Source organism: Stenella coeruleoalba, assembly GCF_951394435.1.
Source record: "Stenella coeruleoalba genome assembly, chromosome: 1".
NCBI lineage: Eukaryota > Metazoa > Chordata > Mammalia > Artiodactyla > Delphinidae > Stenella > Stenella coeruleoalba.
In genome coordinates, this window is record NC_137169.1 from 116092788 (window position 1) to 116109593 (window position 16806).

General features: G+C 46.3%; 3 protein-coding genes across 4 annotated transcripts; 2 read left to right on the top strand and 1 right to left on the bottom strand.

Annotated features, from left to right (window-relative positions):
- KLHDC9 (kelch domain containing 9) lies at positions 1-2209 on the top strand. The gene is made up of 4 exons (XM_079934389.1): positions 1-599; positions 883-1042; positions 1134-1332; positions 1601-2209. The coding sequence occupies exons 1-4, from the start codon at positions 79-81 to the stop codon at positions 1765-1767; spliced, it is 1047 nt and encodes a 348-aa protein (XP_079790515.1). The 5' UTR covers positions 1-78; the 3' UTR covers positions 1768-2209.
- Positions 2210-2315: 106 nt separating this feature from the next.
- On the bottom strand, positions 2316-12916 carry PFDN2 (prefoldin subunit 2). Its single transcript, XM_079934493.1, has 4 exons — positions 12801-12916; positions 3463-3551; positions 3201-3324; positions 2316-2611 (listed from the first exon to the last, which is right to left on the bottom strand). Exons 1-4 carry the CDS (start codon positions 12873-12875, stop codon positions 2435-2437), a joined length of 465 nt encoding a protein of 154 aa, XP_079790619.1. The 5' UTR covers positions 12876-12916; the 3' UTR covers positions 2316-2434.
- A 119-nt stretch (positions 12917-13035) lies between these two features.
- On the top strand, positions 13036-15583 carry NIT1 (nitrilase 1). Of its 2 annotated transcripts, none has more exons than XM_079934403.1 (7): positions 13036-13061; positions 13558-13653; positions 13916-14170; positions 14282-14385; positions 14598-14731; positions 14900-15025; positions 15301-15583. In XM_079934403.1, the coding sequence occupies exons 3-7, from the start codon at positions 13926-13928 to the stop codon at positions 15565-15567; spliced, it is 876 nt and encodes a 291-aa protein (XP_079790529.1). In that variant the 5' UTR covers positions 13036-13061; positions 13558-13653; positions 13916-13925; the 3' UTR covers positions 15568-15583. The 2 variants fall into 2 exon arrangements, with proteins under 2 accessions (XP_079790529.1, XP_079790528.1); XM_079934402.1 differs by lacking the exon at positions 13036-13061 and adding an exon at positions 13076-13347.
- The last annotated feature ends 1223 nt before the right edge of the window (positions 15584-16806 follow it).

Sequence of the window (16806 nt, forward strand, 5' to 3'; positions counted from 1 at the left end):
GCGGTTCCGGGGAAGCCTGCGCCCCCAGGTAGGGGTGCTCCGGGCCGCCGGCCCCGCAGCCCGCCCCTCCCCGGGCCCATGGCCGGGGCGGTGGGTGGGACAGGGGGCTCAGGCTGGACTTGGCGGCCGGTGGCGCGGGATCCGCTGCTGGCGCGGGCCTTTCATTCATGCACCGAACTGCGGGGACGGTTCTATCTGGTGGGGGGTCTCCTAGCCGGAGGAGCGAGAGAGCCGAGCAGTGATATGGTGGTCTTCGATCCGGCTGAGGGCCAGGCCGTGCGGGTGGGAGCCCGGGGCGGCCCGAGGCGCAGCCACCACGACGCGGCGCCGGTGGGCGGGCGCTGGGTCTGTGTAGTGGGCGGCTGGGATGGGTCGCGCCGCCTGGCCACAGTAAGCGCCCTGGACACCGAGCGCGGTGTGTGGGAGGCGTGGACCGCCGCCCCCGGCAGCTGCTCCCCTGCCGGCCTCAGTAGTCACACCTGTACCCGCCTCTCCGACCGAGAGCTGCGGGTGGCAGGCAGGGAGGGCGGGACTCGCACTCAGCGTCGTTATGGAAGCATCTACACGTTAAGGCTGGACCCTGGCGCCCGCACCTATTGGTATGACACCCCTTGCCCAAAACCTTTCATGCTCCCTCACTTACACTCTGGAAAAACAGCTTCGCAGGCAATTTATCTAATATCCTCACCCTAGAACCCTCCTTCCCCGGGAATCTTCCATGTCTAAGATAGCTGAACTCTCATCAACATTACCCTCCCTCTCAACCGAACTACATATGGCACTGTCCCATGTCTCCTTCCTATCCTTGGCAAGGGGGTTGGGGAAAAGGCAGTACAGCGCTTATATTTTAAAGAAAACCCAACTCAGGCCTGACTTTCACAGCTATAAGGAAGAAGGCTACCACACAGTCTCACGTTCAGGTCACTGCGCTGCCCTACTCCGAAGTCCTGGGCCCCACCCAGGTCACCAGCTATTGCTCTTTGGGGGCTGCAACTCAGCTGAAGCAGAAGTAGCTGGGCATTGGAGTCACGGGAAGATTAAGGTATTATCTGCTCACATCTTGCTAAGGGTGGAAGGGGGCTAAAATGGGGCTGCCCAAATCTCTGCAGACAGTCCCTTCTCTCCCCCGCAAGGAGGAACCACCTGCTGCCCCCCGTCTGACGGAACAGCTTGCAAGTCTCGTGAGCAGTGGGCAGGGGTCCCAGCAGGGGCCTCGAGGACTCCGGCATCACTCGTGTTCTGTGGTTGGGCCCTTTGCTGTGCTGTTTGGTGGAGAAACTCTGACTAGAGCCCGAGACACCATCTGCAATGACCTCTACATCTATGATACCCGTGAGAAGGGGCTTAATGGTTGAGAAGGGGAAAAGGTGGGAAGATAGGAGAACCTGCAGACTACAGAAAGAAAGAGGATGGAGTAATGGGGTAGGGAGAAGGAAGATTTAGTCGACAAATTAAAGGAATACACAGAATGCTAAATTTTGAAGAGGCCCACAAATCCAGTGAGGAGAAAAATAATGAGCAAATCTTTGGTCTTGTTAAGAGCCCCATGGAAGCCAAAGCGCTACTGCCTCAATAACCACTCTCTGCCCTTACCCAACAGGAAAGTCTCCTTCTCTGTGGTTCCACTTCCCCTGTGCAGACCATGGACTAAAACGCGTGGGCCATCGGACCTGCCTTTGGAATGATCAGCTCTACCTGGTTGGGGGTTTTGGTGAGGATGGCAGGACAGCTAGTCCACAGGTTTGCATTCTGGACCTCTTTATCTGAAGAATAGTGCCAAGATACACCACCAAGCCTCTGTTTGTTTTGTTTTTGTTTTTTGCGGTACGCGGGCCTCTCACTGTTGTGGCCTCTCCCGTTGCGGAGCACAGGCTCCGGACGCGCAGGCTCAGCGGCCATGGCTCACGGGCCTAGCCGCTCCGTGGCATGTGGGATCTTCCCGGACCGGGGCACGAACCCTTGTTCCCTGCATCGGCAGGCAGACTCTCAACCACTGCACCACCAGGGAAGCACCAAGCCTCTGTTTTGTTGCAGACTCATAAGCTTTAGTTATCACCAGAGCTATCTGCCTCATGTCAAATGCTGATTAAATTTCAACCTGAGAGTTAACGTTTGTTTCTGAATCTTTTGGCGGGGAGGGAAGTAAATAAGGAGGTGCATCTTTATTTGCAAGGTAAAGGATAAAATATGGGACCTAGTTTGATATTGTGAGCCATTAACCAGATGGACCCCAAACCACAAATCATATGCTTGCCCATGCCCCGTGCAAATTCTACCCCTAATACTGGGTGAAAGCTTCAGGCTAGAGCTAAGCATTCTGAACAAAACATTTAATTAACAAAAAAAAATTACAATAGCAGAGAAAATAATAACAATAAAGAGAAATTAGAAGAAGTGGGAATCAGGGTAGAAAAAAATGCAAAGGCCTCGGTCTCTAGGAGACCAACACTCCAGCTGAGCTGGACTTAGCCCCAGCTCCATCTGAGTTTTCCTTGGCTCCTGGCTTCTCGTCTTCCCCCATGAGACGAATATTGTGCTTTTCCCGGAATTCATTTAGTTCTTTTCCCTTTGCCTGAAGTTGCTGTGTCAGTGTCTCAATGATCTTCTGTATCTAGAGGGCAAACGACAGGGATTATGTAAGGATTTCAGGACTCCCTTCCCCCATCTGTTACAGACTATGGTTGGGGGAAGTGAAGGAGTGATGATACCTCTAACCTCAGCTTTAACCAAGTATTAATAGTAGAGCCCAGACACAAAAAGTATTCCTTTCTTTAAAACAAGGTTTGTAAGCTGTAGTATACGTAAGAATCACCTGGGCTGCTTATTTTTAAAATGCCACTTCATGGCTCCCATCCCCAAAGGTTCTGAATCAGTGGGTACAGGAGAGGGTCCGGGAAGCTGCATTTTAAATTAGTCTTCCAGGTGATTTGGATATACGCAGCCATGGACTACACTGTGAGAAACTCCACTCTAACCACCTCCCCTCCCCCAATTCAGCCAGAAAAGAGGCATAGTCAGCAACTCCTTTGTCTAAGGAGTTAGCCGTAGCATAACTAAAGAGCATAGGCTGATAGGCTATTTATGCTGCCTTCAACACGAGTTCCTACCCACACTTTCCTCCCCCACATTCCCTAAAGCCCTGGCCTCCCTTTCCTTACTCCTTGGTTGCCCAGAGCATCTACGCAGGGATTCTTGCTCACCTGCTCCTTGTTGTTCTCCAAGGCAGGCAGCACCTCTTTGACAGTCCGCTCCACCAGTACCCCTCCAACCATGCGGTAGCACTTGCGGGTCTCATCTACCTCCTTCAGAGTATCGATCACTAGGCTGAGGTAGGAGGACAAGGCAGGATCTGAGAATTCAGTCCCACTCTGCTGCAACCCTCTCTTACAAAACGGCCCATCCCCCCCGCAAAAAAGGGGCCCATCCGACTCTCCTGTTGTTTGCTTCTCCCGGCTTCCTCACCTGTGCTCATTCAACTCCATCTCCAGCTCAGCTGCTTTGGATGCCAGGCCACGCTGTTCCTGCCGAAGGCGGTTGAAGCCAGCGATTACCTAAGAAGGTGAGAAAGAGATAAAGGTGAGAGAGGGGACAGTGGAAATGGCAGAGGGTCAGCATAGGATAGCAGGCTTTACAAAGATGCAGTAGTAGACACCTATCTTGGAAAAGGAGTAGAACAGTTTGCAGTTTCTAAATTAAGTCTGGAATTCCATTCACCCCACACTGAGTGCCTACTAGGGGTGAGATACTTGCTAGGCCATCTTGCAGCTTAGTTCGGTGAGGATTAGGCATTTGTTACATAGGAATGGGGGCGGAGAGCTACTGGAGCACCTACAGTGGAGCTTAAACTTGCAGGTAAAGAGGGATGTCAGGAAAGGCTTTGTAACGAGTAACTTTTTTTTATTTTATTTTATTTTATTTATTTATTTATTTTTGGCTGTGTTGGGTCTTCGTTGCTGCACGCGGGCTTTCTCTAGTTGCGATGAGCGGGCGCTACTCTTCGTTGCGGTGCGCGGGCTTCTCATTGCGCACCGCAACGAAGAGAAGTGGCTTCTCTTGTTGTGGAGCACGGGCTCTAGGCGCGCAGGGCTTAGTTGCTCCATGGCATGTGGGATCTTCCCGGACCAGGGCCCGAACCCGTGTCCCTTGCATTGGCAGGCGGATTCTTAACCACTGCGCCACCAGGGAAGTCCCATGTAACGAGTAACTCTTGTTTGGGTCCGCCCAGCAGCCCTCCCATTAGGCAAGTGCCCCTCCTAATTCACTGGGGTTCTTGTGAGGCTACTAATCACAGGGCCCTTGCTCTTTGACCACAGGGGCAGTGACCTATATTCTATACTATAGGAATTGAATTTGGGGTAGAGACAAACAGGTACAGAAGGCAGCTGGAGCTAAGACACCTATAGTTGTCCTATAAAGATGGTCCTCCATTCCTATTCCTAAAATCCCCAAAGCTGCCCTAGTTATTGAACTCTGTGTGGCCTAGTTGTTTAATGTTCCTTTTCACTGTGTTCAATTCTGTGACCTACCACCGTCCTTCTAAAACACTCTTTAAAAAAAAATAATAAATAAGTTGCCCAAAGCCTGCATCTGTAGCCTCTAAACCCTAACTGATACAGGCTTCCTGAGAGATAATGCCTTAACTGAAGCCTGAAGGATGAGAACCTGGGGGTGGGGGTGGGGGTAGTGGTACAAAAGAAGCGTAATAACACACATAAAGACCCAAAGAAGTGATTACCACCAGCTTCCTGTTCCCCAGAAACTGAGCAGAGAATTGAACAGTGTGAAAATCAGACAGGGTACTAACACCACCACCAGCATCACTTCTAGTATAGGGCTCTGAGGACTGTATTTGGAAAGACAAAAGACCAGGTTTCAAGTTTTGCCTCTGCCACATTTTGGCTTTATGAACTCTGACAGACTTTTAGCCCTGTTCATTCAACCCTGGCTACACATTAGAATCACCAGGGGACCATTTTTAAAATGTGAATAGTGGAGCCTCAGAACAATTACACAATCACTGGGAGTGAGGCCCAGGCCTCAGTATTTAAAAAAAGATGTCCCATGAAATTCTCATGTGCAGCCAGAACTGAGAACCACTGGGTTAATGTCTCTGAGCCTTAGTTTCCTAACCTGTAAAAGGGGATGATACCTACTTCATAGGGCTGTTGTATCACGTGAATGAATTAATGTGAAACGGCTTTGTAAGCAGTGAAGTGCATTAATTACTATTATGACCTTCTCTCCAAACCCAAAGTGTACCTTGGACCCTCCTGGTCCACTGAGAGCAGTGAGCCCATTCATTCAAACCACTGCCAAATCTCTCACTCTCATTTACATCATCTCTAGTCTCACTGCCATCACTGACTAACCACCTCATCTTTGCTAGGGTCCCTTATCTCTAGCTCTTTCTCTCCGCAAGATTCATATACAGCTAAGATAATCCAAATGACTGTCCTGTACCACCCCTACAGCCTTTCTACTGCCCAATAAATGAAGGAATAAATTTGACTAGGAACTTGTCATTAGAGCAACTTGTTTCCTTCTCCCATCCATCATCCTTTCATCTCAATCCGCTTCATCCACTCATTTCAGCAAACGCCTTGGAAATCTCACTCATCTACAAGCTGTTTTTCCTTCACCTTCATTGCCTATATCAAAACTATTCCATTTATAATTAGCATTTTCTCCACTGTCAATGTTACAGATCAAAATACTTTCCTCTAAGAAAATTCCACAACTAAACTAGACTCTAGATGTTCTCCTAGCACCCAAATGACATCCACTCTTCTGCATGTATGTCGTATTTAACACACACTAATGAACGCAGCTTAAATGTCTAAAATTTCTGAGGCCTGAACTTATTTTCCTTAGTAATTAGTAGGAATCTACTTTTCAACCACCAATTTAACACTATAGGCAAAAAGATTTTAATTCCAACTTTTCTTCAAATACTTTTGCTAATTAACAACCCCTATTTCCTCTTGGTCCAGTTATAGAGTTTATTACAACACCAAACTGAAGTAAATATATCTAAGTGTATGAGTTATCCACAGTTGTTATGGAAAATTTCAGCCACTGATGCACTTGAAGAAAATGAAATCTCTTAGCAGCTAACTGACAACTAACTTTTAGTTAAACGCAAAATAAGCTGATATTAACCTGCCATCTCTGAGGTCTGCCAGGTAATGAAGACAGAGAGGCTATGCTCTATTCCCACATTCTTCCTCCTAAAATACAACTTACTAGTGGTTTTCTCCCCTATGGCTTGACCTAATTTTCCTTCCCTTTCCCTTATTTCGTGTTCTCCTAAAGCAGTCTGGCATGAGTAGGGATGGCCAGGTCACTGTTGACTCTCTCAACCCTATTAAATCATCTAACATATAAACATCCCTGCAGAAAAAGAATCCAATTAAAATACCAACTATTTTTCCTTTTTTTTTCTTTTGGCAGTGCGGCACAGCATGCGGGATCTTAGTTTCCCCGACCAGGGATGGAACCTGTGACCCCTGCAGTGGAAGCACGGAGTCCTAACCACTGGACCGCCAGGGAATTCCCTATTTTTCCTATTCTAAAGTAACTTCAAGCCTTACAACCATGCAGAGCTCTTTACATTTTCATATTTGGCATGTACAAATAATTTTACACAGGACACAATCATCTTTTTTTTGTTGTTCCCAGTGATTAAGAATCCACCTGCCAGACATAGAGAATGGACTTGAGGACACGGGGAGGGGGAAGGGTAAGCTGGGACGAAGTGAGAGAGTGCCACTGACATATATACACTACCAAATGTAAAATAGATAGCTAGTGGGAAGCAGCCGCATAGCACCGGGAGATCAGCTCTGTGCTTTGTGACCACCTAGAGAGGTGTGATATAGGGAGGGTGGGAGGGAGGCTCAAGAGAAAGGGGATATGGGAATATATGTATATGTATAGCTGATTCACTTTGTTATACAGCAGAAACTAACACAACAATGTAAAGCAATTATACTCCAATAAAGATGTTAAAAAAAAAAAAGAATCCACTTGCCAATGCATGGGACACGGGTTCAAGCCCTGTTCTGGGAAGATCCCACATGCCACAGAGCAACTAAGCCCGTGTGCCGCAACTACTGAGCCTGCACTCTAGAGCCTGCGAGCCACAACTACTGAGCCCGAGTGCCACAACTACGGAAGCCCACGTGCCTAGAGCCCATGCTCCGCAACGAGAAGCCACCGCAATGAGAAGCCTGTGCACCACAACAGAGTAGCCCCCGCTCACTGCAACTAGAGAAAGCCCGCCTGCAGCAACGAAGACCCAGTGCAGCCAAAAATAAAATAAATAAGATAAACAAGTTAAAAAAAAAAAGTTCACACACACAACTGTAAAAAAAAAAAGTCAAACTATTTCCACTTGATTTATTTTGGTTTTCTTTTCTTTCTTTTTTGTTTAATTGATACCATATAATTTTGATAACTTTGGGGAAAATCTACAATCATTACATTTATCCCCAAAAGGTCCTTTGGTCTTCTCATCTACATGATATTTACTCTTATTGGGTTCAATGGAACAATAAAAGAGGTAGAGAATTATGACTGGATGCATCTGGAAAAGCATTTTCTGGGCTATTGCTGCACTAAATATCTTCTTTTCAGTTCAGTGCCCCCTTTTCTGACAAACATACTCAACTCTAAAAATTTCTCCGACCTTATCAAATGATGATTTGACCATCGTCAAATGATGATTCTCATCCCTTCTCTTCATCAAATATTTTAGGACTAGTCTACATGCACTGCCTCCACTTCCTCACCTCCCAATTCATTTTATTTATTTATTTTTTTGGTCAGGCCATGAGGCTTGCGGGATCTTAGTTCCCCAACCAGGGACTGAACCTGGGCCATGGCAGTGAAAGCACCGAGTCCTAACCACTGGACCGCCAGGGAATTCCCAAGTTACTTTTTTGTTGTTGTTACTTCTTTTAATCTAAGTTTTTTCAAAAAAAATGGAGATATCTGCCTCATAGGATGTTGAGAGGATTCATTAATTACATCAAGGACTTAGGACAATATCCAGCAGACAACAGATTGTCAATAAACAGTGCCTGCTATTATTATAAAACACCTCCCCCTAAATGTCCTGTGGATACCTTAAACTCGGGTCATTCAAAGCTGAATTTTCTTTTACTCCATTTTAAACTGCTCTTCTTCTTGTCTCCCCTATTTCTGCTAGTGACATGACTCTAGCCTGGTAGGAAACCCTGGTTTCATCTTTGGACACACCCTTATCCCATCAACTGCCAAATTTATTGCCTCTACCTCAGCAATTTTTCTTAGGCTTACTGACATCACCCTAGTTGAGGCCTTCATTACCTCTTGTCTGAACTACTGCAACAGTCTTCTAAATTATCTCCCCATTTTTGGACTCTCCAAATCCATCCTATACATTGTTGCTAATTTAATTCTTTTAGCACTTGGGTGACATAGAAAAATATTCGTGATATATTATTAGGCTTAAAAAGCAGATTATGGGGACTTTCCTGGTGGTCCAGTGGTAAAGAATCCGCCTTACAATGCAGGGGCCGGGGGTTTGATCCCTGGTCGGGGAACTGAGATCCCACATGCCAAGGGGCAACTAAGCCTGCACACCACAACTACTGAGCTCATGCGCTTCAGCTAGGGCCCACGTGCGGCAAACTACACAGCCCACACACCCTGGAGGCTGCATGCCACAACTAGAGAAGAGAAAACCCACATGCCACAACTAGAGAGAAGCCCGCGTGCCGCAACTAAGACCTGATGCAGCCTAAAATAAATAAATAATAAATAAATCTTTTTAAGAGAAAAAAGCAGATTACCAAACAGCAAATAGTGTATAATACTAATTTTATAAAATTAAATATGTAAAATATACAGGCCCTCCCTTTCCATCTACACACACATATACAAAAACATAAAGGAGGGGGGAACCTCTCAAAGGATATATTTCAAAATGGTAAGAATAGTTACCTCTAGATAGTAGGATCATAGGTAAAGTAGGATCATGGGTAATTCATTTCTTATTTTGTACTTCTTGTGTTTTCTACAATTTCTAAAATGAATGTGTATAATTTTATGTAATAAAAAAAATTAATAGTATAACATATACCCTTCTATGTCTCCCTCACTGCTTACATTAAAAAGTCCTGAATTCTTTGCCATGCAAAGACTCAGCTTGCTTTAAGGACTACATCTTTCTAACTTATAACTCATGATTTAGCTAATCTAGTCACTGCACTTCATGTCAATCTATGCTTTCCTCATAGGGTAAGATCTCTTCTTACCCTATTCCCTATATTCTATTTCTACTGTCACCTGTTCAAATTTATCCAATCCTTCCGGCTCAGCCCAAATATCTCTAATAGGATTATGGTATAAAAAATAGGTCTGTCTGATGCTCAAGGCCCTCAATTAAAAGCCCTGCTCTCCCAGTTACTGACACTGGGTAAGTTAGCTAAAGCCTCCGAAATTCAAACATCCTGAGGACAATACTGCTACTTCAAATGGCAGTAATTAAGTAACAGAAGATAAAACAAGTAAAGTGCCTAGCTCAATGTGCCACTTGCCTCCATCTTGTCTATATGGCTCAAATTTTCACCAGTGATAAGTATAATATTTTTTACCCAGTGTTCTCTCTGGAACACAAACAAAGGCCAGAGAATGTTAAGCAAGGAAAGCCTCAGAACTCAGTTACCACAATTCTTCAGTCTCTTTCGAGGGCTTCTTTTTCTCTACCACCCCTTAACTATTAGTTTCACTCCTGTTCTACTTCTTTGTTCACTTTCTGTACAAACTGTAGGTGATTTCATCCACAGCCATGGCTTTGTCTACCATCTATAAACTTATAATTCTCTAATCTGTATCTCCAACTCAGATTTCTTTCTGTAACTCAAGATTATAAATCAAACAACCTGCTAAATGTCTCTACCTGGATATCCCACAAGAAACGCAAATTCAAACTTATTTTCTCCCCAAACCTGTCCATCTTCCTACATTCCCTGTGGCACCATCAAAAACAGAAACCTGAGGGACATCCTAGATTCCTCTTTTATCTCTTTTTCTCCACGTCCAAGTCTTGCAGTCCATCCCAAACTTTAAGTCCACCTGCATCCCAAACATGTCAGGCAGTTTCATGCCACAGTGTTTTTAAACACATTATTCCCTCTACCTAGAAAATCCTCCATTTCCTTCTTTGCTTGACTAACTTCTCTCATCCTTTAGAATTGAGCTGAAGGATTATCATTTTTACAAAACAAAGTAATTAACACTTATTAAGCATGCATATATTCCAATCACTGTGCAAAACACTTTGTATGCGTTGTCTAGCCTAATAATTGAAATACAGTGAGGTAAGCACCATTACGTTTCCACAGAAGAAGACCAAAAGTAACTCATGGGAAGTCATATATAGGTAGTAAAAGGTAGAAATGTGATTCAAATACAGATCTATCTGAACCCAGTGCACTCATTACACTCTTAGCCACCCCACTATACCACACTTCCCTTTCCCACCCACCCCCCAATCTCATAATCTCCTGCTTAGTTAGAGGTCCCTCCTCTAGCTGCCATTAAGAAGGCCCGTGAGGAACATTATAAAACTTACTTTTTGGCAACCTAATCAAAAAATGGGCAGAGGCCTAAATAGACATTTCTCCAAAGAAGACATACAGATTGCCAAGAAGCACATGAAAAGCTGCTCAACATCACTAATTATTAGAGAAATGCAAATCAAAACTACAATGAGGTATCACCTCACACCAGTTAGAATGGGCATCATCAGAAAATCTACAAACAGCAAATGCTGGAGAGGGTGTGGAGAAAAGGGAACCCTCTTGCACTGTTGGTAGGAATGTAAACTGATACAGCCACTATGGAGAACAGTATGGAGGTTCCTTAAAAAACTAAAAATAGAACTACCATACCACCCAGCAATCCCACTACTGGGCATATACTCTGAGAAAACCATAATTCAAAAAGACACATGCACCCCAATGTTCATTGCAGCACTATTTACAATAGCCAGGCCATGGAAGCAAACTAAATGCCCATCAACAGACGAATGGATAAAGATGTAGTACATATATACAATGGAATATTACTCAGCCATAAAAAGAAACGAAACTGGGCCATTTGTTGAGATGTGGATGGATATAGAGACTGTCATACAGAGTGAAGTAAGTCAGAAAGAGAAAAACAAGTATCGTATATTAACGCATATATGTGGAACCTAGAAAAATGGTACAGATGAACCTGTTTGCAGGGCAGAAATAAAGACACAGATGTAGAGAAACAAATGTATGCACACCAAGGGGGGAAAGTGGCGGGAGAGGGGTGGTGGTGGGATGAATTGGGAGATTGGGATTGACATATATACACTAATATGTATAAAATAGATAACTAATAAGAACCTGCTGTATAAAAAATAATGTAAAATTCAAAAAAAAAAACTGTTTGCTTTGTCTTTTCTCAAATGAGTCTGTGTTAACTTGAAAACAAGGTCTATTTCATTTATCTTTTTCCCTGTACCCAGCAGAATGTCTGACACATGGCAGACCCTCAAAAAGTATTAAGTTCCTTCTCCCTTGCCTTTTTCCCCCTAAGTCAGAAACTATCTCTTCTTTCCTCCCCAAAATTCCATAGCACTTTATATCTCCCTTAGATATATTTCTGCCTCACATTAACATTTTGTATGTCATATTTTTCCCACCAGACTATAAGCTCTTTGACTGTAGGGGTCAGTTTTAAAGATCTTTATGCAAATACCTCTGCCTATAGTAACTGTTCAACAAATAACTGATAAATGAAACTATAATTTAAAAAGCTGTTGTTGGGGCTTCCCTGGTGGCCCAGTGGTTGAGAGTCCGCCTGCCGATGCAGAGGACACGGGTTCGTGCCCCGGTCCGGGAAGATCCCACATGCCGCGGAGCGGCTGGGCCCATGAGCCATGGCCGCTGAGCCTGCGCGTCCGGAGCCTGTGCTCCGCAACGGGAGAGGCCACAAATCATAGTCTCTCTGCAAATAAAGCACTTTTAAAAAGTTTTTTAAAAAAAAAATAATAAAAAAAAAATAAAAAGCTGTTGTTTTGACTACGTTTCCCTATTACGCAGATTTCTTCCCACCCCTAGTAAACACTAGCCCCACTATTAGCAAACCATGGTTCCCAAGCCACAAGGGGCTTTTCTGATTAATTTATCAAACGTTTCCCGGTGCTAGGCAAGGCACTAGGGGAAATGCATGCTCGGATTCTTAGTAAAGGATTTCTGGTCTCTAAAAAAAATTCAATCTAGTAATGACTCCCGAATCAAAATAGTATGAAACACTAGACTGTTCGAGTATGTGAGTCACGTGTCTCTGCAGAGCGATGACGATTTTCAACGTGGTTTCAGGGTCCAGTAACAGACTACACTCCCAGCCGTTGACTAATCCCCTGGGATTCGTTAGAAGCTGCCTTGCCCAGCCATACCCTGTTTGAAGGTGCGGAGGAAAATAGGGAAAGTGACCACCCATCTTTCCTCAGACTTGCGCATCCTCCCAGACCCTGCTTCTCAGAGCTTTTCTATCCCCCTGGCTCACTCAACACCCCGAGGGGGCGTGGCTTTCACCTACCAATCCGCCTACTCTCTCCCCGGGGGCTCGGCTAGCTTCTCCAAGGACCCGCCCCTCTCTGGGTGGCCACGCGAATGTGGGACTGGAGTAAAGGTCTGCACCAGCCACAGGCTTCCCTCGTTCTCACATCGACTCCGGACCCAGCCGAGTTGCCCTCCTTCGCGTTCCCTGCTCCCCACCTGCTCTGCTGACACCGTCCCCTTCCCCGCGCCGCTCCCGCTGTTCTTGCCAGTGCGACCGCTGTTCTCCGCCATCTTCACCGCCTGCTGGGCTTCCGGCCTGCGTAGCTCAGCCCACCCGCCCTGCGTCACGTCCGGTCTCGGAGTTACCGCCCTCTCGCCCCCAGCGACCCCACCTCCAGGCCGCTCTTCGGTTCGGATCCTGCGAATCATTTTGGTCGTATCTTCATGTAGGACCTCCTACCTATACCAACCGCTGCGGTGACTCTCACCTGCCATGCTTTAACTTGTGCAACAGAGACGCTGCCCCTGGGAGAGGCGGGGAAGAACGGGTTAACTGGAGAGTGGGGCGCGGGTTGGGCCCTGGGTGATGAGGAACGAGGGAGGGTGAACTTCCCCTCAGAGACTCTGGTGGGGGAAATATGCTTTGCGTCAATAAAACTGTGCAGGTGCACAGTCAAGAACAGAGGCTGGGAAAACCAAAGAAGTATCTTGGAGATGACTTGTGAACTGCGGAAACATTTGAGGAAAGAGGCTTCAATTTAATGTGAGATCAAAGCCCTTTCCTCCATCTTCCCACTTTATGAGCTCTTCCGGTAGCCCATAATTACTTATGGTACAGAGTGTTTTGAAGACTTGGGGGGTTTTACAGGCGGGGCCCTGATTCAGCTTCACAGTATGAAGAGAGAAGTCAGAGGATCTTAGAAATTTATTGCTTGAGAGTGGGGTTGGTGTCCTGATTTCTCACCTTCTTCAGGTTGGGCTTCATCATCAGGCCTCCTCACCAGCTCCTGTCCCTTTTGTGTCCTGGACTCCGGATACCTCGACTCTCAGTACTTTGTGCTCAGCCCAGGTAACATGTTTTGTTGTGTTCTCAGTGCCTGGCATGTAGTAGATGCTCAATAAATGTTAAATGTATGGATGGTGGGAAACACTGGGGTGCCAACTATCACAGAACATTTGATCAGTGGGTCATTGTACCATGGGTCACTGTGCCCTGTAAGAGCAGATTCAAAGGAAAGTCCAGCCTTCCTGCCTCCCCATTTTAGCCTCTTATCATTAAACTTGGGTTTCCCCATGCTAGTCAGTCTGAGTCCTGCCTGTGCCATTTACAGACTCAGAGCCATGGCTGTCTCCTCTTCCTCCTGGGAACTACCCCTGGTGGCTGTGTGCCAGGTAACATCGACACCAGACAAGGAGCAGAACTTTATAACATGTGCTGAGCTGATTCGGGAGGCTGCCAGACTGGGCGCTTGCCTGGCTTTCCTGCCTGAGGCATTTGACTTCATTGCACGGAACCCTGAAGAGACGCTTCACCTGTCTGAGCCACTGGGTGGGAACCTTTTGGGAGAATATACCCAGCTTGCCAGGTATCAGGGAAAGGGGGAGGGAGAAGTAGTTTCTTTCTGGGTAATGTCCCAGGATTGCCAGATATGAGGGTAGAGCCTTGAGAAGAGTTGTCAGTGTCCCCTCCCCCTCAGGGAATGTGGACTCTGGCTGTCCTTGGGTGGTTTCCATGAGCGTGGCCAAGACTGGGAGCAGACTCAGAAAATCTACAATTGTCATGTGATTCTGAACAACAAGGGTGAGACTCTTCAGCCTGCCTCTTCTCAGGCTCTTCTACCTAAGATTCTCCAGAATTCTGTGTTGTTTCTCAACTGTTTCCTTGGCCAAGGGTTTTAGGGGCGTTTGTATTTCTGTTCCTAGCCTATAAGCTACCTCCTCTTTGGGAGGAGAGGAACTAAGCTGGGCTTCTAGAGCACCAGCACTGAGCACTCTTTCTCCCTCTTACTCAAGGGTCAGTAGTGGCCACGTATAGGAAGACGCATCTGTGTGACGTAGAGATTCCAGGGCAGGGGCCTATGCATGAAAGCAACTCTACCATACCTGGGCCCAGTCTTGAGTCTCCTATCAGCACACCAGCAGGCAAGGTGGGAGTTGTGAAAGGATGAGGGTGGGAGAGGAACAAGAGGGAGGGGAATAGGAATATTTTGAAGTGGTAGTAGAGGATAGAAAGCCCTAAGGAGTGCAGTAGCGGGGTTATGACCAGATGCTGTGACAAACAGGGCGGGAGACTAAATAGGCTGTTTTCATTCCAGATTGGTCTAGCTATCTGCTATGACATGCGGTTCCCTGAACTCTCTCTGGCATTGGTTCAGGCTGGAGCAGAAATACTTACCTACCCTTCAGCGTTTGGATCTGTTACAGGCCCAGCCCATTGGGAGGTAAGAGGACACCTCTTTAGAACATAAGGGCCTTCTCTTACCTCATTCTCCTCCCTTGGCTCTACCAGTTAAAAGATTTTCTTCTCCTTCCCACCTAGTGGGAAAATTCATTTCCCCAGATTGTTGCCTCTCAGAATAGTTAACATAGTAAATCGTTCATAGGCAATTATCAGAATGGTCACAGTGGGTAGATTGGCCTGTAATGTCCATGGCCTATCACTTCCCTACTAGCTGCTACCTGTATTTAAGTGAACGCCTATCTCCTCCATCCCCAGGTGTTGCTGCGGGCCCGTGCCATTGAAAGCCAGTGCTACGTAGTGGCAGCAGCACAGTGTGGACGCCACCATGAGAAGAGAGCAAGTTATGGCCATAGCATGGTGGTAGATCCCTGGGGAACAGTGGTGGCCCGCTGCTCTGAAGGACCAGGCCTCTGCCTTGCCCGAATTGACCTCAATTATCTGCGACGGTTGCGCCAACACCTGCCTGTGTTCCAGCATCGTAGGCCTGAACTCTATGGCCATCTGGGTCACCCACTGTCTTAAGACTTTTGACTTCTGTCCGTTGAGACCCCCATTGTGAGCTGGTGTTGCTATGACTTGTAGGCAGGACCCAGGTGCAGCTCCCCTCACTTGGAGAACCTTGTCTCTCTTGCTGGAACACAGGCTCAGCTTCTTGGGAAAGAAGAAACTTTCACCTGAGCTCAGATTTCAGTTTCAGAAAGGTGGAATTTTATATAGTCACTGTTTATTTCATGAAAACTGAAGTTATGCTGAGGGCTGAGCAGCACTGGCAATGAAAAAAATATAATAATCATAAAGTCTGTGTCTGGATATCTCTTTTGGGAGCTGAAAGGGGAGGTGGTATTGTACCAGCTGGACTAGACTCCAGTTCTAGGCCTCCTGACTCATTCAACATGCCTCCCTATCTAAATAAAAGTGCGACACTCAGTGCATGTCCCAACCCCATGCTCCCAAGCTTGGGGGTGGGAGTGGGGATAGAGGATGGGGAAAGAAAAAGAAGAAAGGAATTGATATTGAATCATTTCACTTTCACCTATGATGCCCTTTGCCCAAGCCAGAAGAAAGCAAAGGGGAAAAGGGCTGCAGGGTACATTATTTATTTTCACTTGAACATGGAAAGGAAGTGTCACACTCCCCCTTCCCCTTTTTAGGGGGAGTGTATTTTAATCAGCAACCTCTTCTCCATCCACCCTGTGTATGTGTGTACACACACAACACAGCTGGGAGGGCGACTAGGCTGACCTAGTCCGCTTACCTATTACTCCTTTGAAGAGGGTTTGACAAAGAGGGAAAAGGAAGGAGCCACACCAGGCCGAGGTTTCAAGCCATGGAATGGAGGAAACGAGGCAGAGAGGAGCAGCACCAAGGGCCAGAAGAGAGTGGAAAGGGCCACAGCTTCTTTGTTTTTTAAAAATTCTATAATTTGGGAGAGGGTGGTGATTAATTTCCAAAATACACTTCAGAGTCCCACCTTCCACACAGCTCCCTACTGACAGCCCTTTGGTTTCTCAGACAAAATTTAAGAGCCCTCATAAAGCCAGAAGTACTGATAACCCCTCAGTGCACCCAAAAGCAGTGATCACTTCAATCCCTTACAAAGACTATGTTCTATAGACTTTGCTTCTCCCTATACATTTGTCTTATGGCTCAATGGCAAGGTGGCTGTAGAGACACACGAGGGGTGTAGGTGGAAAAGGGAAACAAAGGGAAGCCCAGGCACATGGGTGCAGGGAGGGGTGGGGAACACCACTTCCATTTTTC